This window comes from Dipodomys merriami, unplaced genomic scaffold, assembly GCF_024711535.1.
Source record: "Dipodomys merriami isolate MVZ:Mamm:240054 unplaced genomic scaffold, mDipMer1.0.p SCAF_2, whole genome shotgun sequence".
In the NCBI taxonomy this organism is placed as follows: Eukaryota; Metazoa; Chordata; class Mammalia; order Rodentia; family Heteromyidae; genus Dipodomys; species Dipodomys merriami.
Genome location: NW_027203381.1, coordinates 69,395,761 through 69,414,418, shown reverse-complemented (window position 1 = coordinate 69,414,418; position 18,658 = coordinate 69,395,761). Strand labels below are relative to the sequence as shown.

Genomic DNA, 18,658 nt, shown 5'->3' with positions numbered 1-18,658 from the left:
TCAAGCTCTAGTACTAGCACACACCTACATATAGCCATAAGCCAGGCATGATGGCACATCTCCATAAATTTAGCACTCTGGAGGCTGGGAATTCAGGGCCAGCAAGGGCAATATAGCAAAACATAAAAATAAAGACTGTGAATATACTCTTCTTTATTGGATCCGTTATGCCTCAATACTACAAACCGTGAATATACTCTTCGTTATGGGATCTGTTATGCCTCAATACTACCAGTTCAAATGTAAAGAATGCTTGTTGATAGTTTGGGATATTATTTCATGCTTACTCAGTAAAAGCCATGTCTATATGAAATATTACTGAAAATATCTCACCAAGTTAGAGAATGCTGATCTGGCTTGATCCATCATTTTGAGTTGCCACCAGGAAGAACCTAAAGCTAGAATAAAGAATAATGAGATAGATGACACTGTATTAGATTATCAGTATGAACTCTTAATTACAAGGCTAGATTATTACTTATCAAATTTATTGTTAAATACGTTAATACCACTCTAGAAAAGCCTTTTTTCCCCTTTTGTGGTGGCACTAGGGTTTTGTACTTAGGGCTTCATACTTGCTAGATAGGCACTCTCCTGCTCAGCCACATCATTTGCCCATTTTAGGCTTTCTATCTAAAATCCCTGTAGCTGAGATAACAGGCATGTGCCATCACAGCCCACCTTCTGGGCATCTCAAACTTTTTACCTGGCCTGGCCTGGAACTGTGATCCTCCAGATTTCAGCCTCATCAGTAGTTAGGATCAACAGATGTCAGCTACTGGTGTCCAGATATTTAAGACTAGATTGCACAATATAGGCTGTCTCTGAATTCGCTGTGGCATCAAGTGGGCCCTGGACTCTGAATTCCTCAGTGTTGGAATTACAAATATGGACCACTATACTTTAACCAATACCTTTTTTCTCATGATAACTATTGAATCCTGACCAGAGGTGAGATAGTAATTGGACAACAGCGAAGCACATAAAAATCCTGAAAAGGGACTATACACCGGGTAATGTCACTACATAAATATCAGGTTGTTTTTTTGTTCTTGGATTAATGCTGAAGAATTAAAGATGAAGTACCATAACTTACTATTAGTTTAGTTTGTTTGTTTTTGTCAGTCTTGGGGCTTGAACTCAGGGTCTGGGTACTGTCCCTGAGCTTTTTTGCTCAAGGCTAACAATTTACCACTTTGAGCCACAGTGACCCTTCCTGTTTTCTGGTGGTTAATTGGAGTTAATCTCACAGACTTTCCTTCCTAGGCTGGCTTTGAATTGGATCTCCAGATCCAGTCTCCTGAGTGGCTAGGATACAGGTATGGAGCCAGGCTAGTAGTCCAGTTTTTAAAATATTTTAAAAAGCAAACAGTTGTTGAATCTAGTTAAAAGGTTCATGGCTAGCATAACTATTCCGTTTTCTTTAAGGCTCGAAATTTTGAAAATTATAATGTAAGAAAAAAGTTAAAATATCATCCATGCTAAAGAGATTTAAGCAATCAAATCTAGTAGCCAAAAAAGGTATCAATAAATTATCATCTTTAAAAAATCCACAAATAGGGCTGGGAAGGTGGCTCAGTGGTAGAGTGCTTGCCTTGCATGCCTGAGGCCCTGGGTTCCAGTCCTCAGCACCACATAAGCAAAAAGAAAAAAGCCAGAAGTGGCGCTGTGGCTCAAGTGGTAGAGTGCTAGCCTGGAGCTGAAGAGCTGAGGGACAGCGCCCAGGCCCAGAGGTCAAGCCCCATGATGGGACCCAAAAAACAAACAAAAACAAAAAACAAAAAAAAAAATCTACAAATAAAGCAAAAGTCAAAACTCAGCCTGGAACCAATGGCTCAGGCCTATAATCTTAGCTACAAAGAAGTCTGCAATCTGAAGATCATGGTCTGAAGCCAGTCCGTGCGGGAAAATGCAGGAAAGGCAGTGAGATTTTCTTATTTCCAATCAACCAGAAAGAGTCAAAAGGGAAGCTGTGTCTAAAGTGATATAATGCCAGCCTTGAGTGGAAGAGTTAAGGGGAGAGGAGGAGAAAGAGAAAGGGTAAAGCATCCAGGTCTAATAGTGCAGGCCTGGAATCCCAGAATGCTGAAGCAGAACTAGTTTGATTGATTCCAAATATATCTGAAATCCATGTCTCAACTCTCCCAGCCCCAAAAGAATCCTAATTCTGATTAAGTGAATAGTTGAGATCTCTGACAAAAAAAGACAAAAGAAAAATATAGGTTATGCATTTTTATAGATAATTGAGGTCAATTGGCTGAAAGGCTAATCAATTTGTTCAAGGCTGAAAACTGGTCATCTGAAAAAAATTCAACAGGTTACAGGGTTGTAGAAATTGAATTCTATCTAGAATTTAAAAATTAATTTCATGGGCTGGGATGTAGCTCAGTGGCAAAGCGTTTACCTGCAAGTGCAACGTCCTGGGTTCGATCCCCAGTACCAAAAAAGAAAAGTCAAAAAATAAATAAATAAAAATTAATTTCAATTATGTTCAAAGTAAAATAAACTTCTATGGCTAGCAGAGAGCCGAATGTTAAGTCACCTGAATTCTAAAGTTTCTTGACTTGGATGCACCTCGATGATTGAAATCAAAATTACATTCAGATTTATAAAATGGCCATTTTTGCATACTTTAAAACTTCCTAAACAAGTACAGTATCATAAAGCACAATGAAGTTATATAAGGGTTACAAAACAAAGGACATTATAAATTAGCTTTACAAAAAGGCTCCTTTCTAAAACATATTAACCAAACAATATTTTTCAATCCCAAGCAATAGAAGGCACTGTCAGAAGCACAATCTTTTGCTCCTTCTGGTACAAAGTTTATCATCACCACTGCACTAGAACTGTACAGACCCAATCACCAAGAACCAGAGCCAGAGAGGCCCACCCTCAGCCAATTTTAATCATCCTTTTCTAGGAAAAAAAAACAGCTTATAAATCTATCACTCATCTAACCAGCCAACCCCCCCCAGACTGTCTAATTTTTAATTAGTTAATTAATTTAGTGGTAGTTGGGAGACACAGGACCTCGCCCTTACTGAGCTACACTCCTGGTCTTTAATTCTATTTTATTTATTTATATTGGACGTGGGGCTTGAATTCTGGGCCTGGGCACTGTCCCTCAGCTCTTCAGCTCAAGGCGAGTACTCTACCGCTTGAGCGACAGTGCCACTTCCAGTTTTCTGGTGGTTTATTAGAGATAAGCCTGCCCTGGCTGGACTTGAACCATGATCCTCTCAGATCTCAGCCTTCTGAGTAGCTAGAATTACAGGCGTGAGCCACCAGCACCCAGCTAAACTAATTTTATATCCAAAGTGGTAACACTGTTAAAAAACATTAGGCAAATGATAGCATACTTGCCTATCAAGTACTATTAAAGGAAAATTAAGAATTTAAATGAGATTGTCTGCAGGAACATATATTAATATACAATTATGACTATGTATAATTATACTTTAAGTACACTTTTTTGCAACATTTCTTTAATATTAAGTTTATTTTTTTAAATAAAAAAATGTTAAAAAAAATAAAAAAATAATTTACTTTTAATTTATGTGGTATGAAGGAATTGATCCTAGGGCCTCATGCATGCTTGGCAAGCACTTTACCACTAAGCCACATTTTCAGCCCCCCAAAAGTGATTTCTAACTCAACCAAACACCCATGCTAATATGGACAAGCCTAATTCAACTTGGAAAACATGTTACTGTTTCAAGACCTTGGAGCTCATGTAAAAGGAAGTTCCTCTACCTGCTTAAGGCTCTGTTCCAGATCTTCATTGCCTAGTAGTTTTTTTCTGAGAAACAGATGTTATTTCTATTTCAACCCAAGGATATGAAATTAAAATAGCAAGAGTTAGAGAAAAAAAATTGTGACATAAGGATGTCATAACTTCTATAATCTCCAAAACGAAAATCCAGAGACTAAAGCCACTAATATTCTTCTTGTTCCTCCACTCATTTCTTCCAGACTCAGCCCAAAGGCCATCTCTGAAGTCTTTAACTGAATTTTCCTGTGACACTGATATTGAATTATGTGGCAATTCAGAGAATGTGAAGATATTTTATTTAATAGTACTAGGGCATGCTTGATGCAGAGTTCCAACTGTTACAAAAAAGAATATAATGAGTATCTTGGATCTTTCCAAAACATTCTGCTACTGTTTTAATCATAAAATCACTGGTCAAATTTTGGTAGGAAAGGGCTGGGAATGTGGCTTAGTGGTAGTGTTGGCCTAGCAAGTCCTGGGTTTGCCTAACAAATCCTTAGTACCACATACACAGAAAAACATGGAAGTGCTGCTGTAGTTGGTAGCCTTGAGCAACAGCAGCTCAGGGACAGTGCCCACGCCCCTTAGTTCAAGCCCCAGGATGGGCCAAAAAAAAAAAAAGGAGGAAAAAATTTTAAAGCAAAATTTTACTTGGTAGAGCTCTAAATTCTCAAGCAAGTGGTTGTGGGTGTTATGCAAACTACTTCCCTAGACATTTTCCAGGTTTCAAATGAACATAAACTTACAAAATGTTTGCAAGGTTCTCAGAACGTTTATACTTGTAACATACTAAAATGACTTGAAAAGAGATTGCTGATGTCTTTCTGCCTTTTAGAGTCTATTTTATGAGCCTGAAATGAAACAGCAGTGGAAGAAATAAAAAACAAGGTACAGCTTTCAGAAAAAGATTAACCAAGCTGAAGGTCAAAACCACTTGAAGTCACTGTGGCCCTCATCTGAGAGGACAGAAAGTAGGAACAATCTATATAGAACAGCAGTTCCATCCATAAGGCCACAGAGGGTCATTTCTCACCAGCTTTCTATGTTGCCTCAATTCAGGTTTAGATGGGAACTTTGCTCCACTATAGATAGCACATTATCAGAGACAAATAACTGCCTAGCCTTAGGTGGAGTTTGCCAAACCAATCTATCCAGAGATCAAACAGGCTGGGTTCAAAGCCACCATTACATCCCCACAAAGAGAAAGGGGGGGGGGGGAGAGAAGTGTGTGCTGTGCTATATATAACCCCTTAGGAAAAGCGTTTGCTATCAGTGCTGAAAAATTAAATAAACTGGATTTTCTTGAGAAGCACATTGAATTATTTATTATAAAGGGAGGGGAGCTGCTAAAAACAGCAGGGCCTACAGGTACTTCAGAGCCCAAACAATTTTCATAGTGGTGATTTCTGGAAATAAGCTTAAATGTTTTTTCAATGAGGCCCAATTTTCCAGCTCACCAGCAACCAAACTAACAACTAGTATGCCAAATAAGCTTTGTATAAAGATATCAGGTAGCCAAATACCTGATATCAGAGCAACTATTTCCTACTTCAATCTTCTTACAAAATAGGGAGGGGAGAGGGGAAGGAGAAACAGCAATCCAGTCCCATAGATCCAAGGAAAAGCGATGTAACAAGGTCATTACATGAGCCAGAAGCACTCCCTCCACAACACCCCTTTATAGAGCTCTCCAACACACACACACACACACACACACACACACACACACACACACACACACACACACACACACACACCGCGAACACGAGGTTTTCTACAGCCTCTACATTCGAGTGCTAATTCCCAATCTTGCCTCCCATCTTGTAGGGATAATTGCGGGCCATTCCCTTACGGTGATGACCTGCAGTGTCCAGGTCCGATTTTGCACACAAGTCGGACAGTTCCCAGAAACTCGCCTAAATCCAATTCTGGAACCTTTCCGCCCTGAAGACCCAGGGACTGCGTGCGCCTCGAGAGGTTCCGAGCGCAAGGTCACTCACGAGCCCCGCCGGCCAGCCATTCCCCTGGGGTGACTTCCGACAGCGGCCACCACGTGCTCCCCGCGGAGCCCGGCGCGGCCGCGGCGCGGTTTACCCTGCGCCCCGAACCCACGGCCTGGTTTTCAGGAGCGGCGGCGGCGGGGTCTGAGGAGCCGCCGACAGAACAGAGCGGACACAGAGGGTCAGTGGGGACCCCCGTCACCACGTCGCAGTCCCCGCAGAGAAGCCACTCGCTGCTCCGCGACGGAGGAGGGACGGGCCGCGACCTCACCGCACCGCACCTGCTGCCCACTCGGGCGGACCCCCCCCCGTCACGCCCGCCCGACCCTGCGGCTCACACAGGCTGCAGGACAGCCCTGCGAGGGCCCGGCCTGGGCAGCGCTCCACCAGTCCTGCCGGCTAAGAGAACACGAGGGTCAAGCGGAAGGCACGGGAGACGCGTCACTCACCCAGGCGCCTCCTCCACACGCCACGGCTCACCCGCCACCCGCTATCCGAACGCCCTCTGAGGGACCGCTCGCCCCCAACCGGCGACTTATAGCTCGGTCCCGCCCCCTTTCCGACCCTCGGGTGTGACGTCACTTCCTGCCGCACGTACACCTATTGAGGTACTCTAATAATAGAGACCGCCTCGGGTGAGATGCGCGCGCAGCCCGGTGGAGCCCTTCGTTGCGGGTGCGCTCGGCGGGGCGAGGTTTAGAGAAAAGGCGCCAAGACGGCAGGTGCCCCGAGGAGACGCGCGATTGGCTCTCTGACTGTCGCCTCCCTCCGCGCCCTTCTCCTCCCACGTCCTCCCGGCTGCCAGGGCCGCAGTACTCAGCCCCGCTCTCTAGGAGCTCTCCGCCTAACCTTGCCCGACCTCGGGGCTCTGTGGTGCACGACCAGATCTGTTAGAGGACTTGAAAATGTTGCACGCTTACCATGAAAGTAGTTCCTGCGATGTATGTCCGCCATTAAAGCCATATTCTACTATAGGTATTTGGGCCTTAGAAATACTTAAGCAAAAAAGGAAAAGAAATGCAAAGCAAAATGCAAATCAAAGCGGCACTGAGGACTGACAGAATGCTTTGTGTGACGTTTACTGCATGAGAACATGGGAGGGATTGTAGAAACTAGAGATTGAACAGCGTGACAGAATTGCAGACTTACTTTCCTGTTTATTTGCATTGTTGTTAATAGGATTTATTGTTGCAATGCACAGAGAAAGAAAAATGTAATTCTTGACACTAAAGAGTTCTGCAAACACATCCACTCTCTTATCTCCTTAACAGAACATGGAGAGAGGTAAGTTGAGAAATAGCTAAAAAAGGATTGCAGAAAAACCCTTTCCAGGCAGAGCCCTTTAAAATGCAAATCTCCTTTTGAGTCTCCAGCTTTTCCTTTTCTCCTAAGTACAAGATTTGTGCACCACCAATCTCTTTACGCTCCATTCCTTGTTCTATTGATCTAAGATCTTACCAAGATCTCCCTTCATCTACATATATATATACACATATATATATATATGTGTGTGTATATATACAGTGTGTGTGTGTGTGTGTGTGTGTGTGTGTGTGTGTGTGTGTTCCCAGAGATTGGAGACTGAGGCCAGAGGATTTAGATTTCAGTTCCAAGATTGCCAGAGATACTTAATGAGACCTTGTGTCAAAAATACAGAATAAACAGGGCTGGGGAGGTGGCTCAGTGGTAGAGCGCTTGCCTTGCATGCATGCGGCCCTGGGTTCGATTCCACAGCACCACATAAGCAAAAAGAAAAAAGCCAGAAGTGGCACTGTGGCTCAAGTGGTAGAGTGCTAGCCTTGAGCTAAAAGAGCTGAGGACAGCGCCCAGGCCCAGAGTTCAGGCCCCACGACCAGACCCAAAAAAAAAAAAAAAAAACAGAATAAACAAGCAAAACAATGCTTGTATTTCCAGGTGACTATCTTATACCATCATGGAGAAAAATGGGCTTAGGATATAGAAGTCAAGACCATTCATTACTACATTTCATATAAAAAAAATTTTTTTTGATCAGTCGTGGGGCTTGAACTGTGGGTTTGGGCGCTGTCTCTGCGCTCTTCAGCTCAAGGCGAGCGCTCTACCACTGGAGCCACAGCGCCACTTCCCATATAAAAATTTTATATTCACAAAAATGAAACAAGAAAGACCACACTAAAAAGGATGTTATTCATTTTTATTTTCATGGTTTATTAGCAGTAACCGGCAATATACAATTAATATCCCTTTGCTAAAACCCTTTCTCTCTAGAAGCTTTGCAAGATCTACCTCTGCAATTTTAAGTAAATTCAAATACACTTATTTTGCTTATGGATAGAGGAAAAGAAAGAAACAAAGAGGGTTATTCTGAGTCAATACAATGTATGCATGTCTGAAATACCTTGGTGAAATCCCTTGGTGCAATTAACACACACTAAAAAAAAAAAAGAATGACAGGAAACTAAAGCTGGCTTTGTTGAAGAAAGTCAATGGGGGAAGAGCTTAACAACACAGTAGGGTGAATGAGGATGAACATGGCAGCTTATTTGCATGTATGAAAATGGAACAATGAAATATGTTAAAGTTATTTTAAGAATGGGTGCGGGAAGCAAGAGAGCACATATCCTAGAGAATCTAAATCCTAGAATTCTTAAATTTTCTTAGCCAGGTTATATCCATTTTTAAATGGATATTGAAACAAAACAACAACAACAAAAATCTACCTCGCAGCTTTCCCTTCTATAAATTTAAATGGGCTAAGGCAATGGAATCTCCTAGGAACATTGAATGGGCACTCAGTAGATTCTTAGTGATTGGTGGAATCATTTTAGGTGGGTGGACTGGGGGCAGGCAGGCTGGGAGAAAAAGACAAAGCTTTTTTTTTTTTTTTAATTAAAGAACAGCTCTGATATAAAAATGATTGTGTGTTAAAATTCTACTTAATTTAACCAAATAAACCAGACTGAGAAAGACAAATATCACGTTTCTCTTACATGCACAATCTAGATTTTTAAAAAATGAATTACAAGTGGGCTGGGAAGGTGACTCAGTGGTAGAGTGCTTGCCTTGCATGCATGAGGCCCTGGGTTCGATTCCTCAGCACCACATAAGCAGAAAAAGCCGGAAGTGGCACTGTGGCTCAAGTGGTAGAGCACTAGCCTTGAGCAAAGAGGTTCAAAGACAGTTCCCTTGAGTTAAGCCCCAGGACTAGCAAAGAGAGACAAAGACAGAGAGACAAAGACAGGGAGACAGAGAGACAGAGAAAGGCTAGGAGCTGGTGGCTATCACTGATCTTAGCTACTCAGGAGTCTGAGATCTGAGAATCTCAGTTCAAAACCAACCCAAGGAGGAAAATCCATGAGACTCTTATCTCCAATGAACCACCAAAATGTCAGAAGTAGAGTCATGGCTCAAGTGGTATAAATAAATGTATTTAAGAGACAAAATATTAAACTCTATCTCTACTTGTTATAATCTTGTGGGTTTGGGTTTTCAATGCTTTCTTTACCCAATGCTTTCTTTGTTTTTTATTCTTATTTTATTTTTGATGGTGTGTGTGTGTGTGTGTGTGTGTGTGTGTGTGTGTGTGTGTGTGTGTGTTTGTGTATGTATAATGTTGGTCAGCTTTTTTCCTCCAGGCTGGCACTCTATCACTTGAGCCATAGTGCCACTTCTGACTTTTTTGAGTAGTTTATTGGCGATAAGAGTCTCATGGACTTTCCTGCCTTGACTTGCTTCAAACTATGATCATCAGATCTCAGTTTCCTGAATAGCTTGGTTTACAGGTGTAAGCCACCAGTGCCCAGCTTGAGGCCTTAGTTTATTATTTTAAAAAAAATAATCAAAGCATGTAATTCTAGTTATTTTGGAGGCAGAGATTGGAGTATCAAGATTGGAGGCCAGCCTCCCCCCCCCCCCCCCCCGCAAAAAAAAATCATGAGATGTAGAGGTGCATGCCTGTCAATCTAGCCAGAAGCACAAATGCTGGGCAGTGGTATGTGCCAATTATCCCACTTACCCAAGGCTACTCAAATCAGATAACTGTAATACAGGTCTGCCTGGGCATAACACAAGTCCAAAATATAACCAATATAATCTCAAATATAGCCAATGCAAAAAAGGTTGACAGAGTGGCTCAAGTGGTAGAGTACCTGTCTGACAAGTGTGAAATCCTGAGTTCAAACCCCAGTACAGTTGATTTTAACCTATTGAATTAATTTTCCAGTGGACTAAGTGAGCTGTGTTTAAAAACTGCAGGAGATTGCCCCAGGTCATCTCCTTTCTGAGAGCACAATTTTAGTGAACAGGATAAATGATTTGCTCAAAGTTAAATTTCAACTTTCAAGGTTTCTCCCTGGGCTTTGCCAACTGTTTCACCTTTCTACCATCCTACACTTCAGCAAATGTTGATTGAAGTTTTATGAGATGGGAGGCTGAGTAAGAAAACAAAGATAAATGAAATCTTTTCACAGGCTTTCAAACAGTAACTCACACTTTGACTTGGGATGGGCAGTAGGTCTTTATTGAAAATTGCAGAAAGCACTCTAGAGTACATTCAGCTCTGGCCACAGATCCTGCAATGTGGCATGTCTACTTTGTTTTCCTTGGGATCCTAAGCTTAGAGAAATAACCTTTGATCCAGAATCATAAAACTAAAATGTGCAACTCTGTACATGGGAACAGGATGCATTCCAGAGAATTGCTGGTGGACCATCACCTCCCAGATTTGAGGTTCGTACTATTTTCCATTTTATTTTTCATTTCTCTTTTCTTCCACTTAAAATGTCTACTTAGAAACCCTCAGCTTCCTGTCTTTATATGCTGACTAAATTATTTTCATGTTTCCCCAGTGAGAAAGCACATACAAGAAGAATATGAACAGAGCAATATCCAGGTTCATACAGAGGGGTCTGACCTCATTTTATAGCAATAGCAAAAGTTACTTAGGGCAAGGAGAATAGTTAATTTTTAATTTGTTATAAGGCTATTTATGCTATAGTGATGTCAGGGTATAGGATGTAGTATTCTATTTAGGATTCTATTATGTTTTTATGTTATCATTAGGAATCTATTATCCCTTTTGGTTAAAATAGAATTGGTTTTGTCATGGAATTCCAGGTTTGGAAAGAATTTTAACTCATGTACTGTCCCTGACTTATTATAGGTGCTCAGTAAGTGTATATTAGATTATCAAAACACCTCTATTTCAAGTGGTTGTTTAATTTCTCCTTTTGTGTATATATGTGGGGGGGTATGCTAGTTCTGGGGCTTGAACTCAGGACCTCATGCTCTTTCTTGGCTTTTTTCACTCCAAGTTGGTGCTCTATCACACCTCCCCTTCCAGCTTTTTGCTGGTTCTTTGCAGATAAGAGTCTCATGGGCTTTTCTGCCCAGCCAGCTTCCAACCATATTCCTCAAATCTCAGCCTCCTGAGTAGCTAGGATCATAAGTGTGAGCTACCAGTGTCCAGCTTAGTTTCTCCTTACCTTTCCAATGGGAGTAAATCTATAATTTCCCAAAACAGAGAGCCTTAGAGTTATTAGGTATGAAATGCTCCTCTAAAAGACTAATTTATCGAGAACTGGGTCACTAGCTAGTGGTGTTATTGAGAAGTGACTAGTTCATAAGGGCAGTAACCTTATCAATGGATTAATCCATCTGAGTTCATAGCCGAATTGCCATTAGAAAGTAGGGCCAAGTTGGAGGAAGTAAGTCACGCAGGGGATCTTTGTTTGAAGGCTATATCTTCAAATGAAGACCTTTTCCCCCATCTCTCTTTCTCCATACCTATCTCCGTATCTATCTTTATCTTTCTGTCTAGTCTTTATGTTAATGTCTATATCTGTCTATACCTATATACCATCTATATCTATATCTATCTGGCTGCTTAGCTTTCTTCTAGCAAGCCCTTTCAACCATGGAATACTTCAGCATAGGCCCAGAAACAACAGAGCAAAGTCACCACAGACTGAAACCTAGGTTTAAAAATCTTGAGTTTTGCCATGTGCTCATTAATTGTATTAGTGCTGTGTAGTTCTTTTCTGTGGCAGTCTAATATGCATAGCAATGTAGAATATCTGCCCCGATTATCACCAGTGCAATTCAGGCAAACATGGAAAAGAAGCTTATCTAAGTGGACTTGGGTAGTTTATACCTGTACTCCTAGCTACTCAGGAGCCCAAGATCTAGAAGATTGCAATTTGAAGCCAGTCTGGGCAGGAAAGTCTATGAGACTTCATCTCCAATTAACCAGCAAAAAGCTGGGCTGGACTCATCGGTCAAGTGGTAGAGTACAAGTTGAAAAACCAGGAGCAATACTCCAGTAATGTTCCCCTCCCCACACCAAAAAAGAAAAGGAGGAGGAGGAAGAGGTAGAGGAGGAGGAGGAAGACAAAGACGAAGAAAAAGATGAAGACAAAGATGAAGACGAAGACGAAGAAGAAGAAGACAATCTCATCTATTTGGGAATATCTTTAGAGCTGATTAATAATAGCTAAGATTTATTGGGCACATATGATGTGCTGGCATTATTCTAAGGCCTTTAAATCTACTCATTCATGTAGTCCTCCTAACTATTCTTAAAAATAAAAAATAAAGGCTGGGCAAAAGTGGCTCATACCTGTAATCATAGCTACTCACGAGGATGAGATCTGAGGATCAAGGTTTGAAGCCAGCTCAGGCAGCAAAGTCTATGAGACTCTTATTTCCAATAAACTACTCAGAAAAAGCCAGGTGGCTCAAGTGGTAGAGAGAGCTCTAGTCTTGAGCAAAAGAAGCTCAGGGACATCACCCAGGCCCAGAGTTCAAGCCCCAGGACCAGAAAAAATTAATAAGAATAAAAATTAATACTATCCCTATTTTCTAATAGTGGCCAATATGATATACAATTTAAATCATTAGCTAGGTACTGGTGGCTCATGTCTATAATCCTAGCTAATCAGGAAGCTTAGATTTGAGGATCATGGTTTAAACCCAACAGGATCAGACAGATCCATAAGACTCTTATCTCCAATTAACCAGCAGAAAGTTAGGAGTAGAGCTTTGCCTCAAATGATAGAGTGTCTGCTTTGAGCAGAAAAGGCCAGGCAAGAGCAAGAGGCCCTGAGTTCAAGCCCTGGCAGTGGCATACACACACACAACATACACACACACACACACACACACACACACAAATATCATTTGTCTAACCTGTGACAGCTGGAATTCAAATTAGGCCATCTAGCATTCACTCTACATCTTGTCCCCTTATCATTCCAACCATCACCTACAATGATCATATTGCATACTTGGCTTCACAGACTTCTAAAGGCAGAATCTCTGTTCAAGGGGTTCAAGGACCATCCAGGTAGGACAGTTTGACAAGATATGACACTTAGGGAATCATTATTTTTTTTCACTCCAGGTTTAATTTTACTTGCAAAACCTGGATTCACATTCATGTTAAGGAGAAAAATCCCAGTTAATTCTAAAACTCCAACTAACATAACTGTTATTTCAGAAACTTAAATGCACATCCTGCAGAATTGTGATGGTTTCCTATTGTATGAGCAGGCCAGCTGAGTTCTTTAAGTTTTCCATCTGTTTTTTTTTATACTGCAACAGTATAAGTTTATTATTATTTAAACATTTTTCCATCTGTATTTAATAAATTTAATAATTTAATAATTATGTTAAGCTGGGTGCTGGTGGCTCATGCCTGTAATCCTAGATACTCAGGAGGCTGAGATCTAAGGATTTCAGTTCAAAGCCAGCCTAAAAGGAAGTATGCAAGACTCCCATCTCCAATTAATCAATAAAAGGCCCAAAGTAAAGATATAGCTCAAGTGTTAAACTACCCATCTTGAGTGAAAAAGCCACGCTAGAGCGAGAGGCCCTGAGTTCAAGCCCCACTTACTGGCACAAAAAAAAAAATTGCATTATCAAAAAAATTACCTTGTCTTCAAAATGCCACTTTTCTTATTTTCATCTTCCTTCTTTGGACATCTGTGACTGTTGCTTATTTCTGAGTTTCCCTTCCTCTATGGTTGAAATCTGGCATTTTAAGAAACTGTGGCTACATGGCCAAACACTGCCAAAGTTGAAGAGTTACCAAAAAAAAAAAATCTGTAAAAAGAAGCCTTTGTAAAGAACAACGTGACTATTGATGCAAAATGGGGGAAATGAACAAACGTGTGAAGAAAGCACTTGCAAAGAAATGATTAAATGTAAATCCTAAGTCAGCAAATCCAGTGTGCAGGAGGGGAAAAAAATCCCAAACCAACTAAATCGTCAGAAACATTTTGATTTCTTTGGCTTTCTAAGCACTGTCGACAAATTTTCCCTCACTTTGGAAAATGATCCTGCCAGAGCTTCCCATACTCAGACATGGAAATGTGGTCAAGGAGGCAACTTTGGGTGGTTACATCTGTGAGGCTGGCTTGGCCTCCCCTGGAGCAGATCACACAGCCTTCTAAGTGTGGGAAGAGTTCCAGCCCAGCCTGTGCTCTTCCCAGGCCCCAGCCATCTAATGCTATCTTGAGCCTCTACATTGTCTAGGTACTAGAGTGGATGCTTATGCTGTAGCATCTTATTTGACCCCTCACTACTCTAAAAAATGGCTATGTAACCATTTTCTTCCTTCTCCCCCCTCTTTTTTTTTTAAAGATAAGAGTATCTCTTGGGTTTATCTACCTGAGCTAGTTTTGAATGCTGATCTTCAGATCTCAGCCTCCTGAATAGCCAGGATTACAGGCATGAGCTATTGATGCCTGGCTCTTACTAATTTCCTACATGAAGAAGTGGATGTGCTAAGCATACAAGATCATTGGCCAGAATAGCTTTTATTTAGTAGTGCCTGACTTCAGGTCTTTGAGATCATCTGTCTTAAAGCAATTTTTTCTTCTTCTCAGGCACTGAAATATTGAATACTGGTCTAGAAGATAGGCAGCTGAAACTCTGATCCTAGGGTAGAACAGTTACTGCAGCCTCCTTTTCACCTGGACCTTCTAAGCCATACTTATCTCAGGAAGCTTTGAGTCCAACTGATAGCTGAATCTGATGCCAGGAATACTAAATAAAAGACCCCAACAAGGTCACAAGATGCAGGCTACCTCGGGTAAGTCTCAGAATGCTTAGAAGTAACTTGCTTAACTGAGGGGAGAGAAGGAAAGATGATGATGATGATGATGATGATGATGATGATGATGATGATGATGATGATGATGATGATGGAAGAAAGAAAAGAAGAAAGAAGAGGAGGAGGAGGAGGAGAAAAAGAAAAAGGAGAAAAAGAAGAATTGACTCATTGCTGAGGCAAATGCCTCTAAACCCTAGCTAACACAAAAGATAAGCTTGATGAAGTATCTCCAAGCTTACTTGCTTCTGCCTAGAGGCAAATGTTTTATGCATTCTTCTGCAGACTTGCCAGGAGGAGCAAGAGAATCTGGGGTGCTCTGGTCAACTTAGAATTTTCTAAGAAGCGCCCAAAAAGATGGACAACTGTGTCTGCTAAAGAGAACGGAAAATCTGAAGACACAGCAAAGGCAGAGAAGGCTCTTTATGAAAGAGAAATGAACATCTTCCTGAAAGAGATACAAAAAAGAAGTTCAAGAAGCCCCAAATGTAGAGCTGGATGCTGGCAGCTCATGCTTGTAATCCTAGCTGTTCAGGAGGCTGCCATCTGAGAATTATGGTTGGAAGCCAGCCTGGGCAGACAAATTCCACAGACATTTATCTGCAATTAACCAGAAAAGAAAGCCAGAAGTGGAGGCGTGCAAGTGGTAGAGTGCTATGAGAGAAAAAGCTGAGTGAAAGCTGGGCTTGAGGCCTTGAGTTTCAGCCCCAATACCAGCACACACACACACACACACACACACACACACACACACACAGATGGGAATGAGACAGCAAGAGGGGGTAGGTTGATTGGAATACATTGTCATAAGTAGAAATTTAACAACGAAATCTTCCTTTGTATCATGTATAGCTAATATAAATTAAAATAAAAAGTAAAGTTGGTTCCAGTGGCTCATGCCTGTAATCCTAGCTCTGCAGGAGTCAGATCTGAGGATCCCAGTTCAAAGCAGCTCAGACAGGAAAATCTATGAAACTCTTATTTCCAATTAACCACCCAAAAAGCTGGAAGTGGAACTGCTGCTCAAGTGATATAGCATCAGCCTAGAAAAAAAAAAATGTAAGAGATAGAGCCCAGGCCTCAGAGTTCAAGCCCTACTCCCCCCACCTCCCCCCAACTCACACACAAAATAAATGAATATATAAGTCAATAAACAAATAGACAATATCAGTAGCTACTCTGGAGGCTGAAATCTGAGGATTGAGGTTCAAATCCAGCCCAGTCAGCAAAGTCTGTGACAGTCTAATATCCAATTAATCAGCAAAAGGCTAGAAGTGAAGACATGGCTCAAATGTTAAGGTACCAGCCTTAAACAGAAAAAGCAAGAGTGTGAGGCACTGAGTTCAAGTCCCACTACCAGCACAAAATAAAAATTAAAATGAAAAGAAAAAAGTCCGGGGTTAGGGAAATAATTAGTATCTTTTTTTGGGGGGGGGTCTGGTCGTGGGGCCTGAACTCTGGGCCTGGGCACTGTCCCTCAGCTCTTCAGCTCAAGGCTAGTGCTCTACCACTTGAGCCACAGCGCCACTTCCGGCTTTTTTCCTTTTTTCTTATGTAGTGCTGGGGAATCGAACCCAGGGCCTCATGCATGCAAGGCAAATGCTCTACCACTGAGCCACCTTCCCAACCCCAATAATTAGTATTTCTAAAACTGAGTTCAAGTGAGCATTAGTGAGGGTGGAAGCATTTGAAGGGAATCATAGGCTTTTGTGGTAATGTAAAACCCGGGATTCACAGATAGGTTCCTCAAAAGACTTCACATAGAACTCCCCTATGACCCAGCAATCCCACTTTTGGGCATTTACCCAAATGTTTACAAACAAGACCACACTAAAGCTTACCAGCCCAACAATGTTTATTGCAGCATTATTTACCATAGCTAAGATATGGAACCAACCCAGATGCCCCTCAGTAGATGAATGGATCAAGAAAATGTGGTATATATACACAATGGAATTCTATGCCTCCATCAGAAAGAATGACATTGCCCCATTTGTTAGGAAGTGGAAAAACTTGGAAAAAATTATATTAAGTGAAGTAAGCCAGGCCCAAAGAAACATAGGTCCCATGGTTTCCCCTATTTGCAATATCTAGTATATGTATGAGTCAAGCGGAAAAGGTCAGATAATGTGATGTCAGGAAAATGAACCCTTAGATATGTATTTTAATGTTTTTTTCTTTCATGCATGTGTTTCTAACGCATTTATAAGATTATCTCTTTGTTGCTTTGTATGTCCCTCCCCCACAGTATAACCCCTGCTTTCACTATATTTGATGTCAGTATAACTTGTGGAGGAGATGGGGAAATACCAGTTGTTTAAGGATACAGGCGGACCTGTTGCAACAATGAGAAGTACAAGTTGTCATGTCCAAAACGAACTTTACAATGTCGGTGCGGGGGGGGGGGGGGGGGAGAGAGTGGGGGGAAGGAGAAGGATTGGGATTGGGGGGGAGGGGGGAGGCTGGGAAGGGATGTGAAGGGTAAACCAAAGGAGGAGGCTGCAATGCTTGGTAAGAAATGTACGCATTATCCTGCCCATGTAATTGTAACCCCTCTGTACAGTATGTTCACAAATAAAATAAAATAAAATTTTAAAAAATGTATTAGGCAGAAAAAAAATGATAATGGCATTTTAGATAGGGCCAAAGGGCCAAAAGAATCCTGAGAACAGTGAGGCAGAGTAGCTGACAACTGTAATGTTTGGGAGGATTAACGTTCAAGGCTAGCTAGGCAAAAAGTAAGACCCTCATGCCAACTAACAAGCTGGACATTCATTTCTGTAATCTCAGTTATGTAGTAGTGTAGATAGGAGGATCGTGGTCTAAAATGGACCCTGGATGGCTGGGCACTGATGGCTCAGGCCTGTAATCCTAGCTACTCAGGAGGTTGAGATCTGAGGATCGAAGTTCAAAGCCAACCCAGGCAGGAAAGTCGTGAGACTCTTATTTCCAATAAGCCACTCAGAAAACCGGAAGTGGCGCTGTGGCTCAAGTGGTAGAGCACTTGCCTTGAGCTGAAAGGCTGAGGGACAGTACCCAGGCTGAGTTCAAGCCCCATGACTAACAGGAAAAAAAAAAAAAAAGGACCCTGGGAAAAAAAAAATCTAGTCTAAAAACTAAAGCAGGAGCTTGCTGCTTGACTCTTGTTAGACCACCTGCCCACCTGCTTAGTAAGTGGGAGAGCCTGAATTCAAACCCTTGTACTGAACACACACACACACACACACACACACACACACACACACACACACACACACACACACACACACACACACACACACACACACACACACAGAGCCATTCCCAGCTTAACTTCATTAAAGGACAGCAGGGACTCTGCAAGTATTAGGTGAAGTCTAGCTGGAACTGGCTTTGAGATCCCCAGGGGCCTCTAGCCCTGTGCTTCTTAAGCTTGAGTGCTGCTGATCTTAAAAGGCAGACTCTGAGTGAGAGGGTCCAGAGCAGACACTGCGTGTCTAACAAGCTCCTAGCTCCACACGTACAAGTAGATAGCAGAAGAGGGAGAGGTCTCAAGGCTGTTTCTCCAGTCCTCCTCATGCACAAGGCATGCACTGTGCCACCAGCTGGCTTTAAAGTGGTTTTGCTTGGTAGCTATTTTTATGTTGCTGTGGTGATTTATTACTCTACAAAGATTTTCAGTGAACAGAAGCAATTCCTGGGGCTGTCAGACCTTAAATAAAACAGCTATTAAAAACATCCAGGCCTAGGCAGGCTAGTTCAAGCCTTTAATCCTAACTACTAGTATAGAGGAGTTGGAAGAATTATTGTTTGAGG

The 18,658-nt window shown here is 41.8% G+C and overlaps 1 protein-coding gene across 3 annotated transcripts in view; it reads right to left on the bottom strand.

Moving 5' to 3' along the window:
* The window catches only part of Tfrc (transferrin receptor), a 29,795-nt gene extending 23,466 nt beyond the window's left edge, over positions 1-6,329 (bottom strand). For 2 of the 3 annotated variants that reach the window (XM_070029953.1, XM_070029954.1), the window contains exons 1-2: positions 6,225-6,329; positions 334-398 (exon numbers count right to left, since the gene is read on the bottom strand). In XM_070029953.1, coding sequence (XP_069886054.1) covers positions 334-369 — 36 coding nt within the window. In that variant the 5' untranslated portion in view covers positions 370-398; positions 6,225-6,329. Of the gene's footprint in view, positions 1-333; positions 399-6,113; positions 6,137-6,224 lie in introns of those variants that run through there. The other variant, XM_070029952.1, reaches the window with a different exon arrangement.
* Positions 6,330-18,658: the final 12,329 nt, after the last annotated feature.